Below are 25,500 nucleotides of genomic sequence, written 5' to 3' on the forward strand. Positions count from 1 at the left end.
TATCGTAATGTTTAATTGTTCTAATAACAGTGTGGGTGGCAAAGCATAACAAATTATAATTAAAGTTACTCTCATCGCTCGCTTCTCTTCGCTTTAAGTATGTAGTTATGTATGTATGCAATATTTGTATGTACTATACGAGATTTGATTGATAAATTGAACTCCTCTTTACATATATTTGTATTTTAGCAACATACGGATTTCATTTCGAAGTGCAAAACTCATTGCCACTCCGCTATATTTCTTGTTGGGTTTTTTTCTCATTCTTCAAAATGTTCAAAGTCGAATTTGAATTACTTTAGATATTTATGCACTGTATGTATATAGTTAATAAAAGTCGCTTTTATGCTTACTACTTTAACACTAATAGACTCCGTCGTTGAAATAACAGCTGTATTACTTTCCTTTCCCTACCACCTATCCATCCCTCCATCGTTATTGTTTAAAGATGCCTTTCAATAAGTTAATAAAACTCCTAAGCTTCTAAAACTCGTCTGTGTGTACTGGGTGAATCGAACTGAATGAATGCGCACGTCTTTCCAAAGTTTCCTAGTTTAGTATGGTTGCAGTGGATAGTGGGTTTCTTGGATAGCTGGATAGTTGGATAGTTGGTGCTCGGGAGGGGGTGTTGGTGCTCGATAGAGGATGAGTTGCGTGACGAATGTGCCTGATAAGTGGGTTCTCGTGGTTGCCAGTGGCAGTAACAGTGGTTAATCGATGGAAAGCACAAAGCAATCATGCGGCCTAGGGACTCTGCCTAAATGGTGCAACTTGCAACTTGCAACTTGCATTTGGGGCAGGCGGTGCTGAGGCCACCCAACTATGTTTTTTGCGGGTTGCGTGAAGCTTCAATTTGTACAGCAAATAACAAACGCATTTAAACAATAAAATCCAAACAAGCATAAACACGTCGAAAGCGGGACGCGGGTGGGTCCTTTGAACCGATGGGATCGGATCTGACCTCTCATCCGATCGGTTCGACACCCGAGTGTAACTCCATTTTCCCATTCTCCCCATCTTCCCTTCGTCACGCCCCCTCAGCCACGCGGAGGGATATCTACTCTATTGGATCGCAACTCGGACATTTCTGAGAAACGGAGTGATTGGAACTGGCAAAGACCTTTTGCGGTGAATACGTATGCATATGGGATTGGGGACTCTGGACTCTGGAGCCTGGAGCGGACTGTCCATGCATCGATGAATTGAGAACTTGATTTCGGGGGAGATTTCTTTGCTTTTCAAGTAAAGCTTTTCTTTTCTCTTAGTTGTCTCATTAAAAAATTAATTATTTCATAATTAATTTCAAGTATCGTTTGACTTCCTTTTAATAAATATATTTTTGCTTTGTTTTGTTGTTTTTCTTTTTCTTTGTTGTTTTTAAATACATATCACAGATCCAGTACAAATATAAGTATATATATTTGTGTTTATTTCTTCTTCCTTCCTCTACTACGTTTAGATATCATATAAAACTCATACATTAAACATAACTCAGTGAGCACGCGCAAGTGATACTGATATTTAGTACGAATGTGTGAATGTATGGGAGAGGTGTGTCTCATGTGAGTGTGTGTTACTGTGGTGTAACTCATGTGAGCGTGTGTGAGTGTGTGTGTGTGCTGGGAATTGCGATAGATAGACCATATAGATATAGTGCTTCGATTCTGGGGGCTCTGACTCCCGATCTGACGTAAGGCGAAGAAGTCGAAATAAATGTCGTTTGTTGTTGGATTGGTAGGTTGATTGGTTGGTTGGTTGACTGATTGGCTGATTGATTGGTTGACTGGTTGTTGTGGGGTGGACGAAGGGGGATCTGTGTTCTTATGCTTGTTGTGATTTTGGCTGTTGTTGTTGTTTGTTAAGCTACGTTTCAAAGTTGTAACTGTGGAATTCTGCTGTTCTAAGACGGTCTATTGCATTTATGTACTTTCAAATTGTATCGATCTCTGGTTTTGACTTATTCTCGTTTTTCTTTATGATACTCATAAAATAATAGGTTCGAATAAAACACCAACATCGTTTTTACTTATACCTTCCCCTTACGTTTTCGATTTGTTTTCTTTTTGGATGTTAATGCATATTTCAAGGCACACTAGCATTTACGACTGTACTTTCAAATTTACTCTCTGGATTTTTGTTTCCACATTTAGCTTTTGTTTGCTTATAGATCTCTTTCGTTTTGTGTTATAATTATGTTCTGTTTTTCACTTGATTTTGTATTTTAATCGTATTATATAAATATTGCACAAATAAGAACAATTGTAGGTAAGTTTTAACAATAATAGCAAAAATTAATAAGAACAACTTTCAACTTAAATATATAGACTTAGCTTAGGATTGGTTGCCGTTGTGGTTTTTGTTTGTTTCATTTTACTTTCATTTCACTACGGTGATGAGCGTTTTCAGTGATTGAATCGATATCGAAATCGAAATCGAAATAGATCTCGAACTGAGCAAAGAAGTGGTTGACTGATTGACTGATTGACTGGCTGACTGTCTGATTGAGTTGATTTTGATTGGTCATGATAATGTTGTAGTAGACTGATTTGGTTTTGGGAACACGATTGGGTTAGTGGTGGTGCGGCGCTTGTGGGTGGGTGGATGGGTGGTTGGTAATGGTGGTTGGGTGGGCGGAACGCTCCAAAATAAACAAGAAAATAAACGTTGCTGGTTTTTATTGTTGGTTTTGTAGTCAAATTTTATTTAAATTTCGTTTCATCTTCGTTTTATTTATCGAAAAGAAGTGTTAAACTAAATTATATGTGTAAGGAATAAAGTAAATAAGAAAAATTTCATTACAAGTAAGGCATTTCTCTCTCTGTAGGTGAGTGGTGTTCGTATGGGTACTTTTATCCTTGTGTATTTTGTGTGTATATGAACAGGGAGTTTTTTAAATGTGATGTTAACATCTTTTGTCTTTACACTGCGTTTCTAGATAAGATATGTACATATAATCGTTATGAAATGTTCGTTGAAACAATGTTTAATAATTGCACAATACTTAAAATTAATAAGGGAAATTGTTTGGTGGATTGTTTGTTTTGACGTATGAAGAAACCCCTAAATGAATGCTTTAATGTGAATATTTTACAAAGAAATAATTGTTTTGCTAAGGCTTTTTATGTTGTTTTCGTATTTTTTTGTTTTTAAGATATTTGTGATGCATTAGGTGAGAGAAAATGTAAGGCTTAAAATTAGAATGTAAGAAACAAATGTGCTAAATTTACCAAAAATAGTGGTTAACAAACGCAAAATGACAAGAAAAAAAAGTAAGTAAGAAGTGCAGTTCTCGGACTGGCAACTAACAAATCGCAATGTGTTTTTTTTTCATAAATAATATGTATACATAAAACAAAAGTTATAAGGAGTAACAAATCGGGAGCACAAAATCATAACCAAAAGGAGACTCACGTGCGCGCAACACATTAACACCACTCGATCCGATCCGATCGAATCGAATCGAATCGGATTGGATTGTATCTAAAACTAAACAACATTATCATGATCAACATCAACTGTAGCGTTCCGAAAGTGTACATATACAGAGGTCAGGCTGTAGAATCGCAGGTGGAAGGTTTATATATATATATATAAATTAACAGCGATAAGCAATTAGAGGGAGTGGGGCAACAACAGAGAACAGATGGAACAGAAAACTTTAACGAAATCACGAAAAGGTCAACAAAGTCACTCTTTTTTTGTATTTAGTTTTTTGCTTAACTCTTTGAAGTTGTATTTTTCACTAGCCTGTTTGCAGTTGCAGTATTAGCTATAGCAAGTGTTTTTGTCTGTGGGAGGAGGGGGTGGTGTAGTAAAATATTTACCTTATTTCGAGGGTAAGAATCACCTGAAGTTTTCACTGAAAACGCTCGCTCATTATACATTTGATTTTCGTTTAGCTCAACATAATGCTAATAATTAGGTGTGTGTGTTTGTTTTTGGGGGCGGGGGCGGTGTGTAAGTGTGTAAGTGGGTGGTGGCATATGTATATATATATATGTATGGGCATATGTGTGTAGACAATATATATAAACAAGACTCAACAACTGTGTACATATACATATGTATATATGCCCCATGTAACGTATCGTATCGTATAAGTTGGTTGGGAGTACCAAAAACAAAACACGCAACGCAAACATACGCATCACAAACAAACCAAAAACCCAAACGCTCTTCTTTCGCAACTAGTTTGTGTCTAATATAACTTGTTTTCGGTTTTTAACGTTTCAACGATCGTGACAAACAAATGCAACAATGTATATAGCTGAGAAGGTAGTACATATAGTATTTTTACAGATTTTTCACTACTTCTCATAACTCGTTTTTCACTTTCTTAAAGGGCGTTAGTAGTTAAAGCAAATCTCTTGAGGTGAAGGCCTTGGAATTGTTTACTGAACAAAATCTATGGATTTTTGCAATACTTTATTATTATTATTATTAGTTTCGTTTTCAACTGCTTAAGTCTGAGCTGCAAGCATAACAATTGGTGTTTCCTTTTTGTAATCCCTTCACATTTCATTTCATTTCATTTTGGGTTTTAGGTTTTTGAATTTTCCTCTCGTTTCTCAAAGAAATTAACAAGTTTAGGAGGAAAATCGTCGAGGGTATGGGGTAGTTTGTTTGTTGTTGCTTTGCTTTCTGCCTGTTTGTTTGATGTTCTGTTAAGATTGCTGGTTTTGTTGCTTTACTCGGATATTAGTTATGGTACTTTTTGTTTTGTTTTTTTATTTTAATTCACAACAGTGGTTAATGGAATTTGTCGCGCCCTCTTTGTCTCCTCCTCGTTGATTTTCTGTTCAATTAGATATTGCGCTTTGGCAATGGCACTCGGCTGACCAGTTATGGTTACAATGCGATTTCTAGTGCCAGGTGCGAATATGCCCTTTTTGGAAATTTGCACATTTGCGCCAGAAACATGTTGAATTTCAACTAAACTACGACCGTTCGGACCTGGAATATTTGCATCAGATTTATGTTAAATATTTTCAAGATATTAAATGATAGTATGGGTAATATATGTGGCTATAATAGTAATATATGTATATACCTATTTATATATGCATATTAGGTATTGGGCGTGTATAGCGCTTGGGTGTTAAGGACGCCAACAAAATAAAAATAAAACAAATTAAAACCAAATCAAATCAATGGTCAATTGGCTGCAAAAGGGGTCACGGTGGGCCTAACCTACTGACCTAACGACCTTACAACTGACACTGAGGTAAAATCAACTGCGCCACAACGAATGTATTTAAATACAAAAAACAATGTAATTATATTTTACGCATGGTTACCCACGAATTGCACTAGCCAACTGGGCGATCCGCCCAGCTACACGTAAGTATATCGAACAAATTCGTTAGGCCTAAACAAAATGGAAAAGTGAATGTACAACCTAAAGCTGCTAAAGCTACTTACTGCCTTATAATCCTAAGCTATCGGATGCTGCTGTTCTGTGCGAATTTTCAGTGGGTTTTTCGTGGTTTCGGGGAAATTATTTCGGATGTTTACACGGTGCAATAGGTGCAATATCGAGGGCGGATCATGGATCATGGATCATGGATCATATATGCTGGCGGATGGGTGAGAGGCAAGAACTTGACTAGAAATTTCGCTATAAGTGTCAATGAATTTATTGGGAAAGCCTTTGAGAATGTCTATCGGAATGTCTCACGGAATGCGTTGAATGCTTAGAATGGGATATCTCTCAATAAGTCGTACCCTCCATCTCTCTCTGGAATGAGTCTGCAATGATGTGCCTGTGTCTGCTTGGCTTTTGTCTCTATGTCTAATGGGCTCTAGGGCTAATCAAAAATGGGGGCTTGGGATCGGTAACGGGAGTGGGTTGTGGGTTGGGGGAATATCTAATCCCGCTCGGGAATTTCACAGGTGCGTGGGGTCAAACGTGTGGATTTGGTGGGGCATTTGGGGATTGGTAAAGAAAATTGCGGTGTGGTTGGTTCTCTGTTGATTGGTTCTTTGCAATTTAGTATGGATAATAATATGGACGCGCACCTAGAATAGCGCCGATAATCACTTCCGGCACCTCGACGTTCTTCGAGTCCTTGGAGCTAAGGTCGCCGGGAGTGGGACTCTTGCTTAGGCCGCCCAGCTGCGCCGTGGTCGCCGTTCCCGTGGCTGCCGTCAATCCAAAGCTATTGTTGTTCAGTGAGACGGGCGTGGCGCCCGGCGCCGTTGCCGAGCCCAAATGGCGGAATGGATCGAATTGCACTGCGGCAGCGTCCAGTTGCGACTGCGTCGGCCGGCTGGCGGCAGCTGCAACGGCCGCCGCTGCGGCATATTGCTCCAGATTCACCTGGCCAACGGCACCGAACACATTGCTGGCGGTGGCCGCAGATGCGGCAGCGGCAGTCTGCTGGTCCAGCGTCGTTACGCCCAGGAAGTTGCCCAGCGTTGAGTGGGCGCCGTTGGTGTGCGACACACCCACGCCCATTCCAAGGACACCGTACTTGGCCAGCACGCTCAGAGCGGCGACAACTTCGTTCGTTACGGTCTCCGAGTAGCCAGAGCCGCGCATGGCAACCTGTTTGGATGATACGAAACGCAGATTAAGTATACGCCATGCTTACACAGATGGGGCATGTGCCAAGTCTAACCTTAATATGCTCGAGCAGCTGTGTGGCAACCGCTAGATTGGGCGCTGGATTGGGTGAGCCCAGATTGATGGACAAATTGATGCCGGTGCCGTTGACTAGCAGGCTGGCCGCCGAATTTGCACCGCCGATCGTGGTGCCCAACGTGGAGTTCAACGAGGCGGTGCTCGAGTTGATGGCATTCTGATTGGTGGCGTATGGCGAACCGGTCGGATTAAAGTTGGCCACCGGGCCGCTGACGTCCGCGTAGGATACGTTCAGGCAGGTGCCCGACTGGGGATCTTCGACGATCTTCGAGAGGATCATCTTGCAGGCGTTCTTATTGTTCTCCTTGTCGCCAATGATGGTGATGCAGCGCTCCTGCAGCGACACATCCTTGGGCTTCTGCGAGATCTGGACATAGGAGCCGCTCTCCTCCTTGATCTGTTTAATGAAGGCACCGCCCTTGCCAATGATCATGCCGGCGGTCGAGTTGGGCACCAGGATCTTGACCTGCTTGTCGCGCTCCTGTGTCTGTTTTGACTCGGCATCGACGATCTTGTTGGTCAGGTCGGGCTTCTCGCGGATCTTGTCCATGATGAACTCCATCACGACCATGATGGCCTCCGTGGAGCCGGTGATCAGGCACACGCGTTCGGTTGTGCCTGCAAAGCAAAGATTAAAACATTACTTTATATAAGCGAGCAAGAGGAGATAGTCGAACTCACCTGGGTAGAAGTCGTGCGACTTGGACATCTTGACCCTAGCACCCGTGTCCTTCTGCAGGGAGGCGATCGTCTCGCCACCTTTGCCAATGATGGCCCCGGAGGCCACCGCGGGCACCAGTATTTTCATGTGATACGTTGTCTCGCCTGAAACGAAAGAATCGAGAGGAGTTCACAGGGCGACCAATGGATTAGTCTCGGGAGATTCTCTTGGATTGGGTCACTATTCTTTTTGTTGGTCAATAGATTAGGGGGTTTCTGGTACAGGTTACAGGGTTACAGTTAGTCTGTGTGCGCCCTTGGCTGCTGCATACAATCTAGTTATCTGGTTATTATTGTTGGTTAGATCTAGTTTCTAATTTCTAGCTCATTCGGCAGGTTACAAATTAAAAATAATAACAGCATTTCAGCGTCGATCGTTTGTTCGTTCGGCTGGACGCTCACAACGAGGGACGTTCGTAAAGTTGAGCTTCAACTCGGTTAGTTTGGTTATAGTTTTCAGATAGATAGTTTTCGATTTCGACTTGGTTTAGTGGATTAGCATGGTTCACTGCTGTGTGTGGGCATGGATTGGTTATGGTGGTGTGGGCGTGGGCGTGGACATGGACATGGACGTGGTGTATCGACTGTGGTCTGTTTTCTGTGGTTTTTGTAATGGGCAAGCCATGAGGGAGATATGCGCTCGAGATGAAATGGAACAGACAATGCTGGCGACACACGAAACATATGAAAGCCCGTTTTTTTACTTCATCTCCGAAGGTCGTTGGCTTGGCCGAAAGAAAAAGCCCCGCAAATTACTTGGGCAACCCACAAAAGCGAAAAAAAAAACAAACGAAATAAATACGGAAAAAATGTAAGTCAAAGCATAAGTCGGTCAAAGGGTCGAAGGTTAATGTGCTGCGTTGTCAGTTGGGTCGCATAATCACTTTTCGTTTTCAGTCCGTCCGAAGTCAGGCTCAAAAAGCGCGCTTTCGTCATAAAAAACAGACAGCGATCTAGTTACGGATACAGAAAACGATATAGAGCTACGCTTTAGTCGGTATTAATCTTGAATTAGTCGATCGTTTGGCTAGACAAAGATGGATTTAATGGTATTTAATGAAAGTGTGACAAAGCTTACCATGATGAATATGATTATTGTTATTATTTTCAATTTCAACCTCAATTCCAGAACAAACTGACTCACCTGAAATGGAAAAAGAAGAAGACAGAAACAATGATTATAAGTTGGGATCTGAAGGCAGTGCACGGCATTACGCGGCTAAGTGATGGGAATGTGGCGAATGCATGTGAATGCAGTGGGACCTCCCTGCGTATGAGTGATATCATCTGCGTCACACAGCCTCAAGTCGCCGACAAACGACAAACGACACGAAACAACCGACGGCAGCCAGTTGTGAGTAAGTAAACAAACAAATTTCAATTAATAAAATGTGTCAAGCGGAGACGCTCCATTACACAAGCGCATTGGCTGGCAAAAACAACGAGATGGAATAGAATGGAACGGGCATGGCCTGGCATGGCATGGAATGATCTAAGCGCGTTGCACCTGACTGCCTGGCATCGTGCAGCATGGCGACTTGTGGCAGCCCAAGACTCTGCCGATGCCACTTGGGCGCACTCGGTTCGTTTAAATTTAGCCACCATCCGCCCCCCGAGGCACCACCATTACCACCACCACCCAGTTCCTTTCGGCTTGGGTGAAATGTATGCCATACGCTGACGTTGTCGTCGTCTTGCTCGTCCCGTTGCCACTCAGCGCCAGAGTGTCCTTCAAAAGTATTTCTCTAATTAGATACAGCGCACACACACACGACGATGCACTGACATTGGGTGGTGTGGGGTATGGGGTATGGGTATTCGCTTGGGCTGGGGGAATATTGGACCATTTGCCCTGCTCTGCATGCATGTGTGAAAATGCGGTTTGCAAAGAATTCGCTACGAAAGCGAATTGCAACCACATATTTAGCACCATGCTGGCCAATTTCCGCCACCGAAGCAATTGCCGGACGCATCTGTCAGTTATCTATCACTTATTCCGTATGAATGGAGTGCAATCCGTGAAATTCTTTTACGAAATTCTACTGCAATGCAAAATAATCGTAAATAAGCGAGAGCCGCAAAATGGCCATGGTAAATAATATGCAGGAAGACAAAAAAACAAAAAACAAAACATAAATTCGTTTGCTTAGCGTTTTTATGGGCCACAAAGGACTGGCCAAGAACGCTGCTGCGAAGCTGCGTTGCTGTTGACACTGTGCAGCAGCTTAAATTATGTGACTGTCATAAATAACACTTGCAGCACACTGGCCAGAGACCGCCCATGGTGCTGCAAGTGGGCGTGGCAGGGTGGCGGGGTGGCAGAGCTTGCAGGATGGCAGCAGGCAGACTGGAGACTAATTTCGTATGCATTGTGTGCAGGATTGGACTGGAAACTAGGCTAACGACAAGCTGGCACACAGTCAGGACCACCCATTCCATTCCACTCCACTCCACCCACTCCAACCCCAAACCACAGTAAATGCCACGGAGCAATCTGCAACACGCAAATTGTTAAAGCAAAGCCCGAGCAGCAAGTGCTTGTCGCGTACCACGCGACGTATGCGTAATGCGGGGGCATGTGGCACGCGATTAAACGATTGGATCCTGCAGGCGACAAGTGTGTTTAATATCCTGCACCGGAAAGCGCTTTAAGGACACTCGAAATGAACTCTAAACATAGGTATTGAATCTTGATACGATTTTCCAATAAAACATAACCAATTCAATCGTTCGATTGAAACTCACAAAAGAGCAAATGAATGTCTTTATGCAACACTCATGAATCATTAGGGCATGCTGAAGGAAATACACAAAACATAATATTTTAAGGCACAAACAAAATTGAAATGGACGCCCACATTTAAGCGTACGATTAGCATATGAGTTTTTTATATAGTCGATTGTGGCTGTATATCTTTTTTTTTGGTTTTTTTTTTAGCTGGCTGCTTGTTTCTGTTTTAGCTGCTTAGTTTTTTTTATGAGTGTTTGTTGGTTTGGTTTTATTTCTTGTGTATCGGAATGTGTGCTGGATTGGTGGATGCTGGTGATGTTTGGATTATTTTCTTTCAAAACTTTCAACGCAATGTTAATGGATAATTCATTTATAGCTTGTGGCTTCTTGTTCGGCATTTCGGTTCAGTTCGTTTGACATTTGGGCGTTCTTGATACTTTTTTCTTTGTACATATTTTTTTTTGGTTCAGCTTTTAAGTTGCTGGCGGCATTTAGAATGAGGCGACGTGGTGATTGATGCTGTTGTTGGCTGGTTGGTTGAGATTTGTTGGTTGTAGCGAGCTCGATAGTTATAGATAGTTATATAGAGAAGTGGTGTACATTTTATGTATGGTGTAGTAGAGGAAGTTGTGCGCAACTTTTGATTTGATAGTTCTATGCTGATGCTGATTGCGTTTGTTTGTTTGTTCTTAATCAGACTCACCGTAACACCAGCAGGAGTTAGTCTTATAGTTGCCCAGCTGCAGTTGCTGTTGCGCGTTGCTGCTGTTGTTGCTGTTGCAGTTGGTGATGCTGCTGCCGTTGCCGCCTGATGTTGCTGCTGCTGCTGCTGATGCGAGTGCTGCTGCCGTGTTGCCACTCGCTGTTGCAGTCGGCGTCTGGGCACCTGGCGTTCCATTTGGCGAACCATTCTCACTCAGGGGCGACAGATCCATCTGATGATGCGGAACATGACTGGGATTAGCCGGGTTTTCTATTTGCTTTTGATAGCTATGAACGGCTAATGAGTATGCAGCGTTGCTATGATTGCTGTTGCTGATGTTGCCGATGTTGCTGATGTTGCTTATGTTGCTTATGTTGCTTATGTTGCTGCTGTCGCTGCTGCTGCTGTTGCTGCTGCTACTGCTGCTGCCGCCGCCGCTGGCCAGCGAATGTGTGGATGAGGGCGACGACGTGGTTGTGGAATGTCGTGGCTGATAGTTACAAGCTAATTGCTGCATATGTGTGGGCTTTGATTGCTGATATCGGTATGTGAGATGTTCGTTTTCTGGTTCTAGTTGCTGTTGCTGCTGCTGCTGCTGCTGCTGTGGGCTGCTGTTGTGTTGGTTCTGATGCTGCAACTGCAGCTGCTGCTGCAAGTAATCAAAGCCAAACTGCTGAATCAGCTGCTCGGCCGCCTTGTCCATGGCCACCTTCATAATACTCTCCATTGCCTTGGAATTGTTGCCGTTCCCGTTCAGTCTTCGTTTTTGTTTGCGACGGAATTGATGCTGCCTTGAATCGATTGTACTCGTTTCGTTCCTTATTCAACTGATTTATGCTTTATTTGTTTTCGATTTGTTATTATATTTCGTAATTTGCAATTTGGGCTTTAGTTTTTTCTTAACTGTTCAGTGTTTTGATTGAACCTACGCGCCGCTTTCCAATCATTAAACTTTGTTCAATAAACGAAAGAAAAAGAAATGGAAAATTTGTTTAGATTAAGCTGGCTTTTCATAGGTTTCTCTCTGCTCTGCTCACACACACACACACGCGAGCGGGAGAGAGATAGATAGGTAGATGGAGCACTTCAAGGACCTTCGCTTTCTGTCTCTTTCCCCCTCGCACTCCATCGATATCTGAATTGCATATTCATTATATAGCTACACATCGAGTTTAATGGCAATCGAGTTTGTAAGGCTTTGGACTGTGCACTTGCTGCTATTCTTTTCTTTTTTCTACGATTTGTTTGGGATAATGCTCTTCATGATGATGCGGTGGTTGTAAAGTTAACATATAGAGATATATAGATCGGGTTGATAGAGTGGTGACTTCGCAGTGGTTTAGTAGGTCGCTCGACTTCCGGATGACTTGATTTAGTTCGATTTGATTCGATAGCTGACGATAGCTCGATATTGATTAGATATTGGTGTTCTTTGATGGCGATTTTAGTGTTCTTCAGTTCTGGTGCCTGTTCATTTTTTGGTTTCTTGATGGTTTCTTGTTAGATATTTGGTACGATAACAACAACAACGATTACGATGCGACTGGTATATATATATATAGTTTGTATAGGTAGAAGGCGGAGTGAGAAACAGACAGAGACAGAGAAAGCGGCAGCAGCAAGCTTCAGCAAAGATATCGATTAATTTGTTGTCGATTGGATGATTGCATCTGTCTGGGATGGAAATTATATCCCTCGCATCGGAACTATAATACTTGATAATACATATTCGCTTACAGACATGAGTAGTTGGATGAAAATTGGTGCTATGGCGATATAGAGAGATAGTACGAGTATGTCCATGTACGATGGCGTTTGTTAATGACGATTGTTACACAACATCCAGAAATGCTATGGGAGACATTAAGAAAACAATGCCAAAGCTTTACCATTCAGCTGTAGAGTTGAGCTCAGAGGTCAGAGTTCACAGTTCACAGTTCAGAGTACAGAGGGGATGTTGCAGGTGCTCTCGATTCTATAATACTTGATGACAGGACGGCGATCTTTTCTGATGATCTTCTGCTGATGTGTTGCATTTGTTTTTCTCGATTTGATCTCAGTCGTTTTTGGTTTGTTTAATAACTTTCCGCTTTTCTATATATTTTATATTTTAGTCGTTACTTGCGTAGCTTTATCACAACATATTTTAACTGCTTTCTTGCTTGGAATTATTATCACATTTGAGTTGAGTTCGGTTGAGAGTTTTCATTGGTTTTGTGGGAATGCTGCTGCTTCTGCTGCTGGATTGTTAAAAGTTATACGCGACTTTTTCTATTATTGCTAATCGCACGCTTTAAGTGGGGGACAACAACAAAAACAACTGTTCGTGATTATTGAAAATGTTCTTTTTTATATACTTTGTGGGTTGGCGTTCATTTCGTTTTTTAACTTTATCGTTCTGCTGTGTGGCATGCACATCAATTTATTTTTACATTTTGTGTAGTATCTATAATTATATTTGCGCTATGGTTGGCTTTCGATAATTACAAGCACATTTATATGCATGAACGATAATGGTTTAAAAAAAAAAAGAACAATAAAAGAAGAAACAAACAGAAAAACGATAATAAAAACGGTAATATGCAACACAGTGGTCGGATGTATTAAAAGCTGTAACAAATATCATGGTCATATATGAAATTGAGCGAATTGAAAGCATTTTAATTGATGGAACAGCGGAAGCCAGTTGATAAGGTCTGCTGATGGCTGATGATTGGGCAGAAGCTGAAAATGATGATGGGATGGTATCCCTGCCTAGAACACACAATAACCATCTTCTCCAATGACTAAAATCTACTCCAATTTGAAACGAACGAAAAGACCTTGGTTCCATTCTAATAAACTGAACATTAAATGAGGCGCAACCATATTTTTGTTTAATTGTTGCGCAGTAATTTTCACTAATCATCCGAAGGCACAAATTAATAACTAAATTCAAGTTTGAATAGGTACATACATATATATGTCATCTGACTTGGGAGAGAAAAAAAACAAACTTCGGAAACAAACGACGAATATCTGAAAAACACATGCAAAGTGGGCGTTTCTGAATACCTTTGTGAGATCATCTTTCACACAAACCGAAACCCTTTTGGCTCTTAAAATTGATTTATAGCTCTCGCCATTGAGAAGTCTGCCGGCCAGTAGAAGATGAAGTGCCAGCAAAACACCTGCCCAGAAACGTGAGTCTTGCCAAATGGCAGTCAAATTAACAACTGGTTGGCCAGAGCCGAAAACTCCGAGATTACACAATGGATTCGAAGTCAAAAAAAGCTACTGGTTGGAACTGGATGCGCCGTGGAAATGCGAACTTATGCCACGCATAAATAACACATTTCTCGGACATTTTCGCCAAAATGCCAAAAATCACGACGTTTGAGCAACAAAGGAAGAGTAAGAAGTCTCTTGCCAAGAAAAATAAAAGTAAAATCCCCAAATCCGTCTCCTCTTTTTTGGAGCTGCTTTGGGGGGAATAATATGTGTGTTTTTATTTCTATTTATCTGTGGTCTTTTTTCATGAGCAACATGAGCAGTTTTTGGGCATGGCCACGAGTGTCTTGACTTATTTTTCGCTGGCTCTTTCAAACGAACACACACACACTCACGCACACACACAGACACACACACACACACAGGCATTCACAATCGCAGAGATAGAGTGAGACATGTTTGCCCACATTCAAATCGCTTTTCAAGGTTACGTTTTGCCGCCGTTTTGCTTCCCGCATTTTCAAGACGGCAATTTTGTATTTCTTATTTTATACTTTTGTTAGAGCCCTAAGTACGACGAGTACTTGAGAGCTCAAAAAAAGGAAAAAAACAGAGAGGCCGCGTGACTCTTGAGTTAATTACGAACAACTATGTAACTCTAAATTGATTTTGAGAATCAACTGATAATAAAGGCCGATCCGATTCAATCCGATCCCAGCTTGAGCTGAGGTCAAACTTCAACTCGACTTGTCGTTTGTTTAGTGCTTTTTTGAATAATCATTATGACTGGCATTGAACTGAATACATTGCTCTGTGTGGGTTTGGTTCGGGGTTCGCTTTGGTTTTACTTTGGCTTTGACTTGGGCTTTTCAGCGATTTTCAAATGCTAATTTCAATAGAAAAGTGTGTGTGTCGAGCCTAAGACTTCAGTCGAGAGAACAACAAACCAGGAGGCGACCTTGAAACGCTAGATAAACCAAGACGTTAATTGCCGCGTTACGTTGGCTAACATTAATATCGAAATATTACGCATACGCCGCGGTGTACGTGTGTGTGTGTGAGGAGGGCTCAGGTGATGGCATATACAGTTAGCAAAGCTCCTGGCAAATACCGAGTGAGATAAACCCTATAATTACCAATGCACACGCTAATTACCAAGGTCAACAAAACAACACAATGAGTTACACTTAACCGAGAAACGTACAGAAGCTTTGCTGTAGCTGAAAAGCTGGCTGCTGATGGAAATGCTGTCCCAGCTGCTGAGGATCCTGCTGCTGGTGCTGCTGCATCATCATCGCGGGCGGACTGATCGACGTGGACGAGGTGGTTCTGGCGAACAACATGCTGCTGGCCAAAAGAGCCAAACCAATAAAATCACTGGCAAAATGGCTGCGCGGTAGCTGGGAATTCGTGTGTGGAAAACGAGCAACAGCGAGCGATCGAGCGAGCGCACGAAACGAGCAACCAAACCGCACTGAAGAATTCCGTTCGATGCGAAGACGGAGCCGCGACTCAAGCATAGAGTTTGCCAGAGAGCCGGAGAATTGGAGAATCTACAGGCAAGCGGGGTAGCGAGAGAGCGAGAGAGAGAGAGATCCGGAGAGCAGCGAGTGAGGTTCATGAGTCAGAGTGTGCGATGGTGATCATGATGATGATGATGTCGTCGTCGTTGGTCCGTATATATGATCTAATGCTGGCCCGCCGATGATTGCCTCACTTCACTCCATGTCACTCGGTTCATTATCAACGCCAAAGAGAGAGAAATACACAAACAGGGGCGGAGACACAAAAGGGGGGGCGTGTGTGTGTCGAAAATAGAAACTGCTGTGGCAACATGTGATACGGAATGAGCCAACGTGATAAGCCAGCGGCGAAAAGAGTGAACGTGTCACGTTTTCACCCTCCAAAACGATGAGAATTCAACGGGGAAGCTAAGCCAAACGATTTGCCAAGCGATCCGTAAATGACAACGGGAAGTTATGCTTAAAGCCCTTGAGATTACATAAGATGCGATTTAAAACGGTGAAGTAGTAGCCAAATTCGAGAGGCATATATATAATATATTTAGAGGCATATAAAACTAATGGGGAGAAGAGGGATTGTCAGCTTTAATCTTTCCGATTATACAATTACAATTATTCAAGATAGGAACAACTAAAAGAGAACATTAAGATTTACAAATAATAAACTTGGGAAATACGAGAAAAGAGTCGCGAGTTCAAGTTGTGCCACCACTGGGACTGACCCACGCTGCGTATGCGTAATATAAGGACTTCTGATGACCCAATTATCGAAACAAGCCGGGCTTGTCCTAATCACTGGCCCGAAAAGAATGTCAAACTGCCTGGCCCCTTGAGTTATTAGTGGGCCACTCGAGATGCTCTACAAGTGCAGTCACACCAAATGCCTGGCCACTCGAGCCGCAACAATGGAATGCACCTAAGAATAAGGTAACCCAAAAACACGACACAGAGATACCAGTTCAGATTGTGGCCAAAACAGTGAGAGTGCGAGAGAGCACACAGCCCGCCCCTAGGCAGTAAACGCACTTGAGATTCAACCATGCCACACTGCCATTCTGCCATACCACATTCTCAGCTGCTGCAACAAGCCAGCCAGTCAGCCTGCCATCGAGGCAGCCAACCCAGTTCTACAGGACCCACCACTCAAGGACGTTGCTGCTGCGTTTGCGGCTGCTGCGACTGCTTCGGCTGCTGTTGCAGCTGCAATGGCGCCAAATGCTGCAGTGCAGCTGAATGCGTTCGTCGCGTTCGAGGAGTTCCGAGTCGTCCTACTGCGCAGGACCCTTCCTAGACGAAAGGCACCGAGCAAAGGCAGGCAGGCAAGCTGCGATGGCAGCGGAGCGACCACAGGCACACACAGACACAGATACAGATACACGTACGCACCCGCATTGTCATCAAAGTAGGTCAACCGCTTGCCATGCTGTCAACGTTTGCCGAGAGCAGCTCTCGCCTCTCTCTTTCACGGCGAACTAGAGTTCGCTACAGTATACACCCCCAACTATTCGCACGCTTTTCCAGCTGCCCTGCCAGCACTGATTACATAAGCCACGCCACCAGTCGTCCAAACCTCCACGCTGACCCACCGCCCCGATTTTCCTCGATTTTACTGCATTTCCTTTGCAGCAGCCCCGCCAACTGACGCATTTCTAGTCCGGGCTACACGGAAAACAATAAGTCTATCTACATTCAAGTATCATATATTGTAAAATGTACAAACGTTGCTTTAGAAATTTAAGACAAACAATCGTTTGAATTTCCTAACTTCTTTGGATTAAACTTAAAAACTTTAAGCTGTTTATTTTTCTCTCTGCATCTCAAAAACTTTGCGCTGCTCTCTCACCAGCCACACAGAATTTCAGCCATGACAGTCATAAATAAGAAAAACTGAAAAAATTAAATAGATAGCACACAAAAAACAAATGACTGTCAAGGCAGCTAAGCAAATAAATTGCTAGAAAACTAATAAAACAACGACGTGGGTAAATACCCAAAACCATATGATATGGACCTGTTCTCTGTCCAGCAAACAGGCAGCCTCAATGGTGGCCAATTAATTACAAATGCCCAGCTGTACACATACATGTAACGATTCTATTTATCTGGGCTCATCTATAATGCCATCGTTTGAATGGACAAACAGCTGATAAAATGGCATTGTTTATAAGCAAACAAATTGTTAGGCAGAACTAACCCATTAACTATTGATGTCCCCGAACATAAAATATAGTGAATGGAGTGGAGTATATGGAAATAAGTTATATTTACCTATTTAACGAACTTGAACTTACTCGAACAAAGCTTCCGCATTCCAATTCACGAGATAAAACTTAAAATTTTTGATGCAACATTAAGACAACACTTGAATTTTGGTTTTATTTTCTGTAGATTTTTTTTTTTTGAATTTTAACACTTGACGTTTTTGAGACAGCCTTCTGTGATGAACGAAAACTAAGGACTAATCTTCCCTCCATAATTTCCAATTGACAATTAGGAAACTCGAAAACACGTTTACGCTTCTGGCTCTAGCCACAGCCATCCGTCTAAATACCAAAAGCCAGCGGGGGCGACAGTGCGACTCTAACACTTACACCTTTTGCTATTTTCGTGGCTATGACGACAGGTACTTCGATTGCGTAGTGGCTGCTCACCTTGGAGCTTGCCAGCTGGTTTTGAGCCGAACAAATCATGCAAAGCAACTAGTTAATAGCTCGTGGTCAGACCGACCGACTGACTGACAGACGGACCGACTGGCAGTATGGGTTTGGCAATGGAGCTCACGGATTGGGAGCTTCTTCTTTTAAATGCTAATCTCCATATGAATTTTTGTGAACCCCTCAGCTGTCCCAACTGCAGTTCAGTTTGCCGGATGAGCGGAGGAGGGTGGAGCTTTTCAAATGCCATTCAGTTTGGACGTTCAGGGACGTGCACGGACAGCACTTGTATCTAATTGCAGGCCATTGATGAAGCTGCAGGAGATTGCAGGCGGAGGTCAGGCCCAAAATTGGGTCAAACTGGGCCCGCAATGTTTCGGCGCCAAATCCTGCGCAAAGATACAGCCGCCAGCCAGGCAGATGCTATACTAGGTACTAGATAGCACTGCATGCCATATAACAGATGCCAGTTGTCATTTTAAGATGTGTACGTGTAGGGGGCCCTCGGGGCGTATTCGCCATATCTGGCTTAATTACGAATCAAAGTCTGCTGCCTGTTTGTTCGTTCGTTCGTTGGTTCGTTTGTTCGGTTGCAAAACTGACATCGAACGTATTGGGGGCAAACTGCAAATGAATTTCTCGTGCTGATTAATTGAAACTTAACAACAAACGACAACAGCAACAATAACACGAGCGACAAACGACTAAAAGAAAAAAGCAACAAAATCATAGATACTAAGTATATATACATACATATATGTATTTACGCATATCGGGGGATATATGGCGATAACAACAACAACATGACCACATAACAAAGAAGGGAAACGGCACGATCGGCAGAAAAGTTGGGCAAACAAATTGAATGAGTTATTTATACGCTTCGGAGATAAAAAAAGGCAGTGGATAGATAGATAGATAGATAGATAACGAACGAGAGATAGATATAGACAGAGAGTCGAGTTGAGGAGCTTAAGATTGATATTGAAACTGCGATTGAGATCGACATTGAAATTGAAATTGAAATTGAGAGAGAGAGAGCACGATAATGGGGATATGCAAGAGCGATTTGAGATATATATTTCGATTTCTTCCTTCTGCTGGCGAAATGAATTGGGTTTCGATTTCGATATTGATTTCGATTTGAATTTGAATTTGATTTGGAATTTTGATTTGGATTTGGATTGGATTTTGGTCAACTTACCGGAACTGAAATGTGAGCGTTTAGTTTGTTCATTTTCCGGATCGGAATCGAGTGGCCTTTTGCGTGAGTCGCCGATTTCAGGACTTGGACATGTCTCCATGGTAGCGTCTTCGGCCATTTTTAACTGAATGTTGCTGGTTTTGGTTATCGACTTTGACTGATGATTGCTTTAGCTTTTTGCTTTGGGTTTCGGTTGCTGTTGATCTTACTGTTTACTGTTCAGTATCTATGTCTCGTGGATTCGGCTTGATTTTTTTTTTTGATTGGATCTTGGATTGAATTGGCTTGGATTTGATTTGATTGAATTAAATTTGGTTGCTTTGCTTCTGGTTTATTTCTTTTTTTTAAACGACAGCGAAACGTTCGATGTTTGGTAATGAGGCGTCTGTTTAGCTTGGTATTATTTGGTTTTTGGCTTGCTTGGTATTGTTTCTCGTATTTCTGTTTGGTTTTTTTTGGTGCGTGCGAGCGAAAGAGCGATAGAGCGAGCGAGCGAGCGAACGAACGATCAAACGAGCGCAGGATGCGTCAGTCACTGTCCTTTAGTCCTAGTCCTCGTCCTCGTCCTCGTCCAATGGATGCGATGCAATTCGATTCGATGCCTTTATCGGGGGGAATCCGCCACTGGCATCTGAGAGATTGATGGGCTATGTGGATGAGGTCCTTGGTCCTTGGGTGCGCTACTGATGCTGCCACTCATGCACACACATGGAGGTACAGCTATCGATCGCTATCAGTGACAGAGACAGTTCGTGAACGTCGCTATATATGCATATGCACATATACTGATACTCTATTTACGATCCTTCTATGTTTCAGTATTAATTTCATTTAGGTTTATTTTTTTTTAGTTTTTGTTTGGTGGTTTTGTGGTGGAATGTGCGAGTTTTGTTTTTTTTTAACGTTTATATGAAAAAAGAAAAAGAAAAAAATATTTATGAGTGAATTATGCAGCAATAATAAATATACATACAGTAAACATTTAGGCAATATATAGGTATGTTCTTCGCATTAAACTTGTAGATATAGATACAGTTGTCAGAGTGGCAATGCATTTCTCGAGTAGTAAAACACACATAGGTGAGCAACATTTAGATAGGCACAAACATTTAAATTGGATTGATTTGATTTCATTTGTCTTGATCTTTAGTCTTCAAAAAAGCTATTTACAAAACGAGCAAGGCATCTTGCGAGATTGGTGGAAAAAAGGGGCGGGGCGGGAATAGGGTTGGACTGGGCGGATCTTTCAAAAGCGTGGATCGTGTTAGGCATTCACATATCAAAACGATTCGGGGCAGGCAGATGTGGCATAGAGATAGATCGGTTTGAAGCAAGCTTGTGAGCGTTGAGCATGTGGAATGATGGAAAGCAGACGACAGGATGAGTTACAGGAGTCCACAGAAATAGTTTTGAAAGCAGGCCCCCTATAAGAAAGGATCCCGTGTGTGGGAATGCGGTTAGAAGGGCTGCGAAAACTCGGTACCTAAATGTGCACTTTATAGTTAGGATCTTACAGCTACCTATTTGATACTATTATACTGATTATACTGATTACTTAATCCGTTGAGTTCGATATTTTGCTGGCCAATTTAATAAGTTGAGAAATCCTGTCGCTTCGTACCGCGATGCTTTTAATAACTCACTCTACTGCGCTTATGAATCGTTAATTTAAATTAGTTCCACCTAAGACCTATCCTAAACAAGTCCGTACCCACGAAGCAGTTTCAGTTACTTATGAATACCTGAGCCAGTTTTGTTTTTTCATAATGGCATGGCAATGAAGCCCCAACTTGCAGCTCAATTATGCATGAGATGTTTTATTTTATTATGATTTCATTGCTAATTAAAAATGCGACGACACAAAAACCGAAGCGCGGCCAACAGAAACAGCAACAACGAAATCTGCAGCAACGACTGACGACGCGCGTTTATTTGTTTAAAATGGCGTTTAATTATACAAACATTTTTATATTTTATTTCTGTTGGTAGTGCTGGGGCTCAAGTGTGCGTTTGTCGTGTGTTGGTGGCTATTCGATTTGACTGCAAACGACCTTGACCATTGAAAAAGTTTTATTTTTTTACTCATTTTGCTGTTGTTCGTGCCCGCTTAGCAGCGACCACAAAGCAAAATGAGCAATAAATCGAAGAGATGGCAAAAGCCACCGACGTTCAATGCTAAGCATGCGCCCAGATATATAGATACACGGCAGAATGCGTACTGACAGATACGCGTTTGCAACTGTGTGCCATGCGCTGCACAGGAACAAAAACTGAAGTGTAGAAGCATTAGGTTAGATCATTTAATGCGAAAGTATTATTATATTACGAATATCTTTAATGCGCACTCCTGTAGCTATTATCTTTCCAATATCAAACAATCTATAATCACTTGAGTATCTACTATTTGTCGAAGTGTAATCACAGCACCTGTCGTCAGCGCAGTACAGAGAACAAAACAGGTAGGTCGCACAAATTTGCATTTACTTAAGAAATTAGTGCGACTACAAATACGAAAATCAAGAAACTAAGATCGATTTAGCAGGAGATGCGATGGCCTGCGCTATAAAACGGGTTTTCGCTTATTGTGAGAGAACCAGTTGCTTTTGCGCCTCGGCTTGGCATTTGAGTTTTTCAATTAATTCAACTAATGCTTTTCGATCGGCTATTTATTGTGTTTCGCTGACGTTCGTAGAAGAATTCCCATTCGAGTTCTGAACAAAAGTCACAAATGCAAATTTCAGCTGCAGGTCGCTCAGTGCCAAACCTGCGAGAAGTGTGCCGCCACCGAAAGTCCCCAGAGATGCCCCATGCCACATGCCACATGGCAGGCAAGCACGCAAAGTGCTCGACATTTTTCGCTTTTTGTGTGTCCTTGAAAAGTGCAGCGGGCCAAATGGGATTTGGGAAACTTGCAGCCAAATACTTTTCTAGCGTTCATTTTTTTCGCTGTGACGATGATTAGAATGAAAGCCGTGAGCGCCAAACAACAAGAAAGCGGCATTGATGCACTCAAGCCGAAAATGTGTTAATGGTGATGAATTGGAAACAGCTGCAGCATGAAATTCACTCTCCAATCAGCCCAAGGATATTCCGCCGACGGCACAATATTCATTTCAAGTCGTTCGAATGGCGAAAGTGGGCGCACGAAATGGGGGAGGTGCGCCTTGGAACAGGTTGCATATACATACTCGTGTGCTTGAAATGTGTTATCTAACTTCTAGGCACAAGTTGAATACAAGTTGAATATGTATGTATGTGGCATATAGTGTGTGGTATACAACATATTGGAACAGCTTTCAATATATGCCATGTGGCATATGTGCGGTACGAATCATTCACCCTTTGCGGTATCCATCGAGTTCAGTGGACATCTAGAGGAAGCCTGCAAGAACCGATTTCTCGGTTTATCATCAAAGTTCCTATGTGAACCGGGGCAAAAAGGAACGCCGGGCAAATGAAAAAATATTCCATTTACTCAGTCACTCGTAGTCGTATATATGTATAGGGCCAGGCCAACTTATCTCCCTGTCGGACTCACAGTTATCACTCGAGCGGAGACGACGGCGATAAGGTTTATTTTCGTTACTTTTCGGTTTGACGATAAGGAGCACGGACCAGAGACGTAAGCGATGGGGTTTACCACCAACTGAAGCAATCAAAGGGGGGCGAAGACACAACGCCCCTGGAATCATGACGATATTATGACTTTTCGTGAGCTACTTGTTTGCAGGCGAATGAGAAGTGAGTAGACAAAATATGAAAGGGAATAAGCATGACATCAGAGGTTTGGAAAGTAAGTTCGAACTATAGTTGGGTGGTTTTTTGCTTTTTAAAGGGGAGACACGCGACCCGCATCCCATTGTCAGGGCGCAAGATTTATGTTTTGTTGCCTAATTGAAAGGCCTGGGTTGTTTGCATGTGCTGCTGCCCGATAAGCAGTTCTCGAGCGGCTCTTTAATGTACATTGTACACATATCTGCATAGAAGGTCCCCGCTCGGGCGCCAGTTGCACATATGTACATATACATATATGTAACATTAAAGCACGAAACACTTTTTTTTGAGGAGGAGATAGATTGGGGCTTGGGTGGGGAACCACTTTGTGGGGCTCTCGAATAACAAACTGTCAGTGGCGATGATTCCCAGCACTTAACGGCACGACACTCACTTGAGACTTGAACGAATCCAAATTAAAACTTCTAAAATAACGCACACTTCTGCGACGACAGTGCGCGAGTACGTGAAAATCAAATACAACTAAATTCAAAAACTGAAAACAATTAAAAACGAAATGGGTTTCGAGGCAGGCAGGCCAAAGTATCTACGAGATTCAAACACTTGCCAGCGAGAGCGGGAGCGGGAGAGCGATACCAGGAGTGGGAGCCGGAGCAGGAGAGAGTGTGTGGGAGAGCGAGAGTATCTGGCAGATACTTTATCTACAGGCTGTCGAGTGCGAGTGCTCGTCGCTGGGTTTGCAAGTGTTTGCTCAGCCGTTTTCAGTGCTCTCCCGCGTACATGTGTGTTTGTGCGTGTGTGTAGTTATATTCTTATCAGTAAATAGTTTACGTTATGTGCTGCACTTTGCTCCGTCTCCCTCTCTCTCACTCTCTCTCTATCACGAATTCCCACTCCCACCGCCATTCGCTTAATTGTTTTGTTTTTGTTGACTCGGCCGTGTCTCAGACGCCTCGACGCTGATAAAACTTTAAGTTTTGCCCATTTTCGGGTCCTAAGTGCACTTATCAAAAAAGGAACCCACTAACTGATAAAGTATTCCAAGAATTACATGTTGAAGAAGTTTATACACATATAAATATATATTTTTTAATTATTTATATAGATTCGAATAATTTCATAGTCACGACAGTTGTTCAAAACAAGTTATAATAAATTTACGTAATAAAATTCCATCATTTCCGATGTGGAATCATTTTTTAAGAGTGTCTACAACTAAGCCACAAGTGACGGTTGGAACCTCTTTTGAGGACCAAAAATCCCCCGCTCATTTGTTGGCCTATCGTCTTTGTTTGCTCATTTCAGGCTCATTTATCGTCTTTTCATAGGCTCAACACAAATCCGCTGACAGCAGTTTTGTATCTATCGTCGAGTGTGTGCTTGTGTATCTCTATCTGCGTTTTGACAAATATCATGTGCGATAAATCTTCGCCTGCCTGCAGACAAGGACACCGCACCACCACTCAGTCGGGCATCCTCAATTTTTGATGACAAAGGCTAATGGCAATTTATTCCGACATTTCCGAAGCAACATTGACATTGCTAATCCGAAAATGTTTCATTTGTTTGACTTGTCAGCGCGTCCTGAAGTACGGCAACTGGTTGGAAAACACTTTTCCACGGCGAGGAAAATGTTAAAAAAAAAAAATGGATTTGTCCACAAAGTGGGTGAGTAATGGCCTCGAGAGAATATGAGGGGTGTGCGATCGCCTACGACAGGTTAAGATCCAAAATGGTGACTCATCCGAAAACCGAACCTGTTTGAATCGTGACTAAATTCTGGATTTCAAAATGCTAAGCTCACAGTTGCCAACTTAGCGCGGTTTTATAGCCGTAATGAGTGTACCCAATGCCACTTGTCATAGGTATGCAATCCAAGTGATATGTGTTCATCAATCAGCAATGGTGTCATCAGATAAAACGATATGTCACTCAATTCGTCCGATTGTTCACTTGTTCAGCCTTATACTATGTGGCATATCTGTTGGGTATAATCTAATCCAATGGACACAAGTCCTTTAGAAATAAATCCCCTAATCATGCCGGGCAACTCTTTGCTCAAATCAAAGCCGCCGTGGAGCCATCCGAGCGCACACCGAACAATTGCCCCAAATTCATAATTGCAGGCAGACCAAATGGGTTGACAACAACACACAGTGGGCCAGCCAAAAGGTATATACGGGTGTACGAGTTTATATATATATATGTACGTGTGTATATATTGAAATCGGGGCAGGAGAACATCCACCCGGAAAGCACCGAAAAATGGGGCAACTAAAATAAAATCAAATGAACAATGGAGCAGGCTAAGTGCGGATAACTGGCGAGTGTGGGTCAGCCTGGCAGTTGATAACTGTCCGGATTCCGGAATCCGGAC

The 25,500-nt window shown here is 42.5% G+C and overlaps 1 protein-coding gene across 10 annotated transcripts in view; it reads right to left on the reverse strand.

Moving 5' to 3' along the window:
• Positions 1-4,662: 4,662 nt before the first annotated feature.
• The window catches only part of LOC117145766 (RNA-binding protein Nova-1), a 29,530-nt gene continuing 8,692 nt past the window's right edge, over positions 4,663-25,500 (reverse strand). The window contains exons 1-7 of one of the 10 annotated variants that reach the window (XM_033311536.1): positions 23,557-23,573; positions 19,389-20,196; positions 8,442-8,507; positions 7,325-7,468; positions 6,621-7,261; positions 6,019-6,547; positions 4,663-4,953 (exon numbers count right to left, since the gene is read on the reverse strand). In XM_033311536.1, the coding sequence (XP_033167427.1) occupies positions 4,733-4,953; positions 6,019-6,547; positions 6,621-7,261; positions 7,325-7,468; positions 8,442-8,507; positions 19,389-19,506 (1,719 nt within the window). In that variant the 5' untranslated portion in view covers positions 19,507-20,196; positions 23,557-23,573 and the 3' untranslated portion in view covers positions 4,663-4,732. Of the gene's footprint in view, positions 4,954-6,018; positions 6,548-6,620; positions 7,262-7,324; positions 7,469-8,441; positions 8,508-10,797; positions 11,749-12,686; positions 13,004-15,211; positions 15,463-17,798; positions 17,977-19,388; positions 20,197-23,556; positions 23,574-25,500 lie in introns of those variants that run through there. The other 9 variants (XM_033311541.1, XM_033311535.1, XM_033311532.1 and 6 more) reach the window with 9 other exon arrangements.

The sequence above is a fragment of the Drosophila mauritiana genome, chromosome 3R (genome assembly GCF_004382145.1).
Source record: "Drosophila mauritiana strain mau12 chromosome 3R, ASM438214v1, whole genome shotgun sequence".
Lineage (NCBI taxonomy): Eukaryota > Metazoa > Arthropoda > Insecta > Diptera > Drosophilidae > Drosophila > Drosophila mauritiana.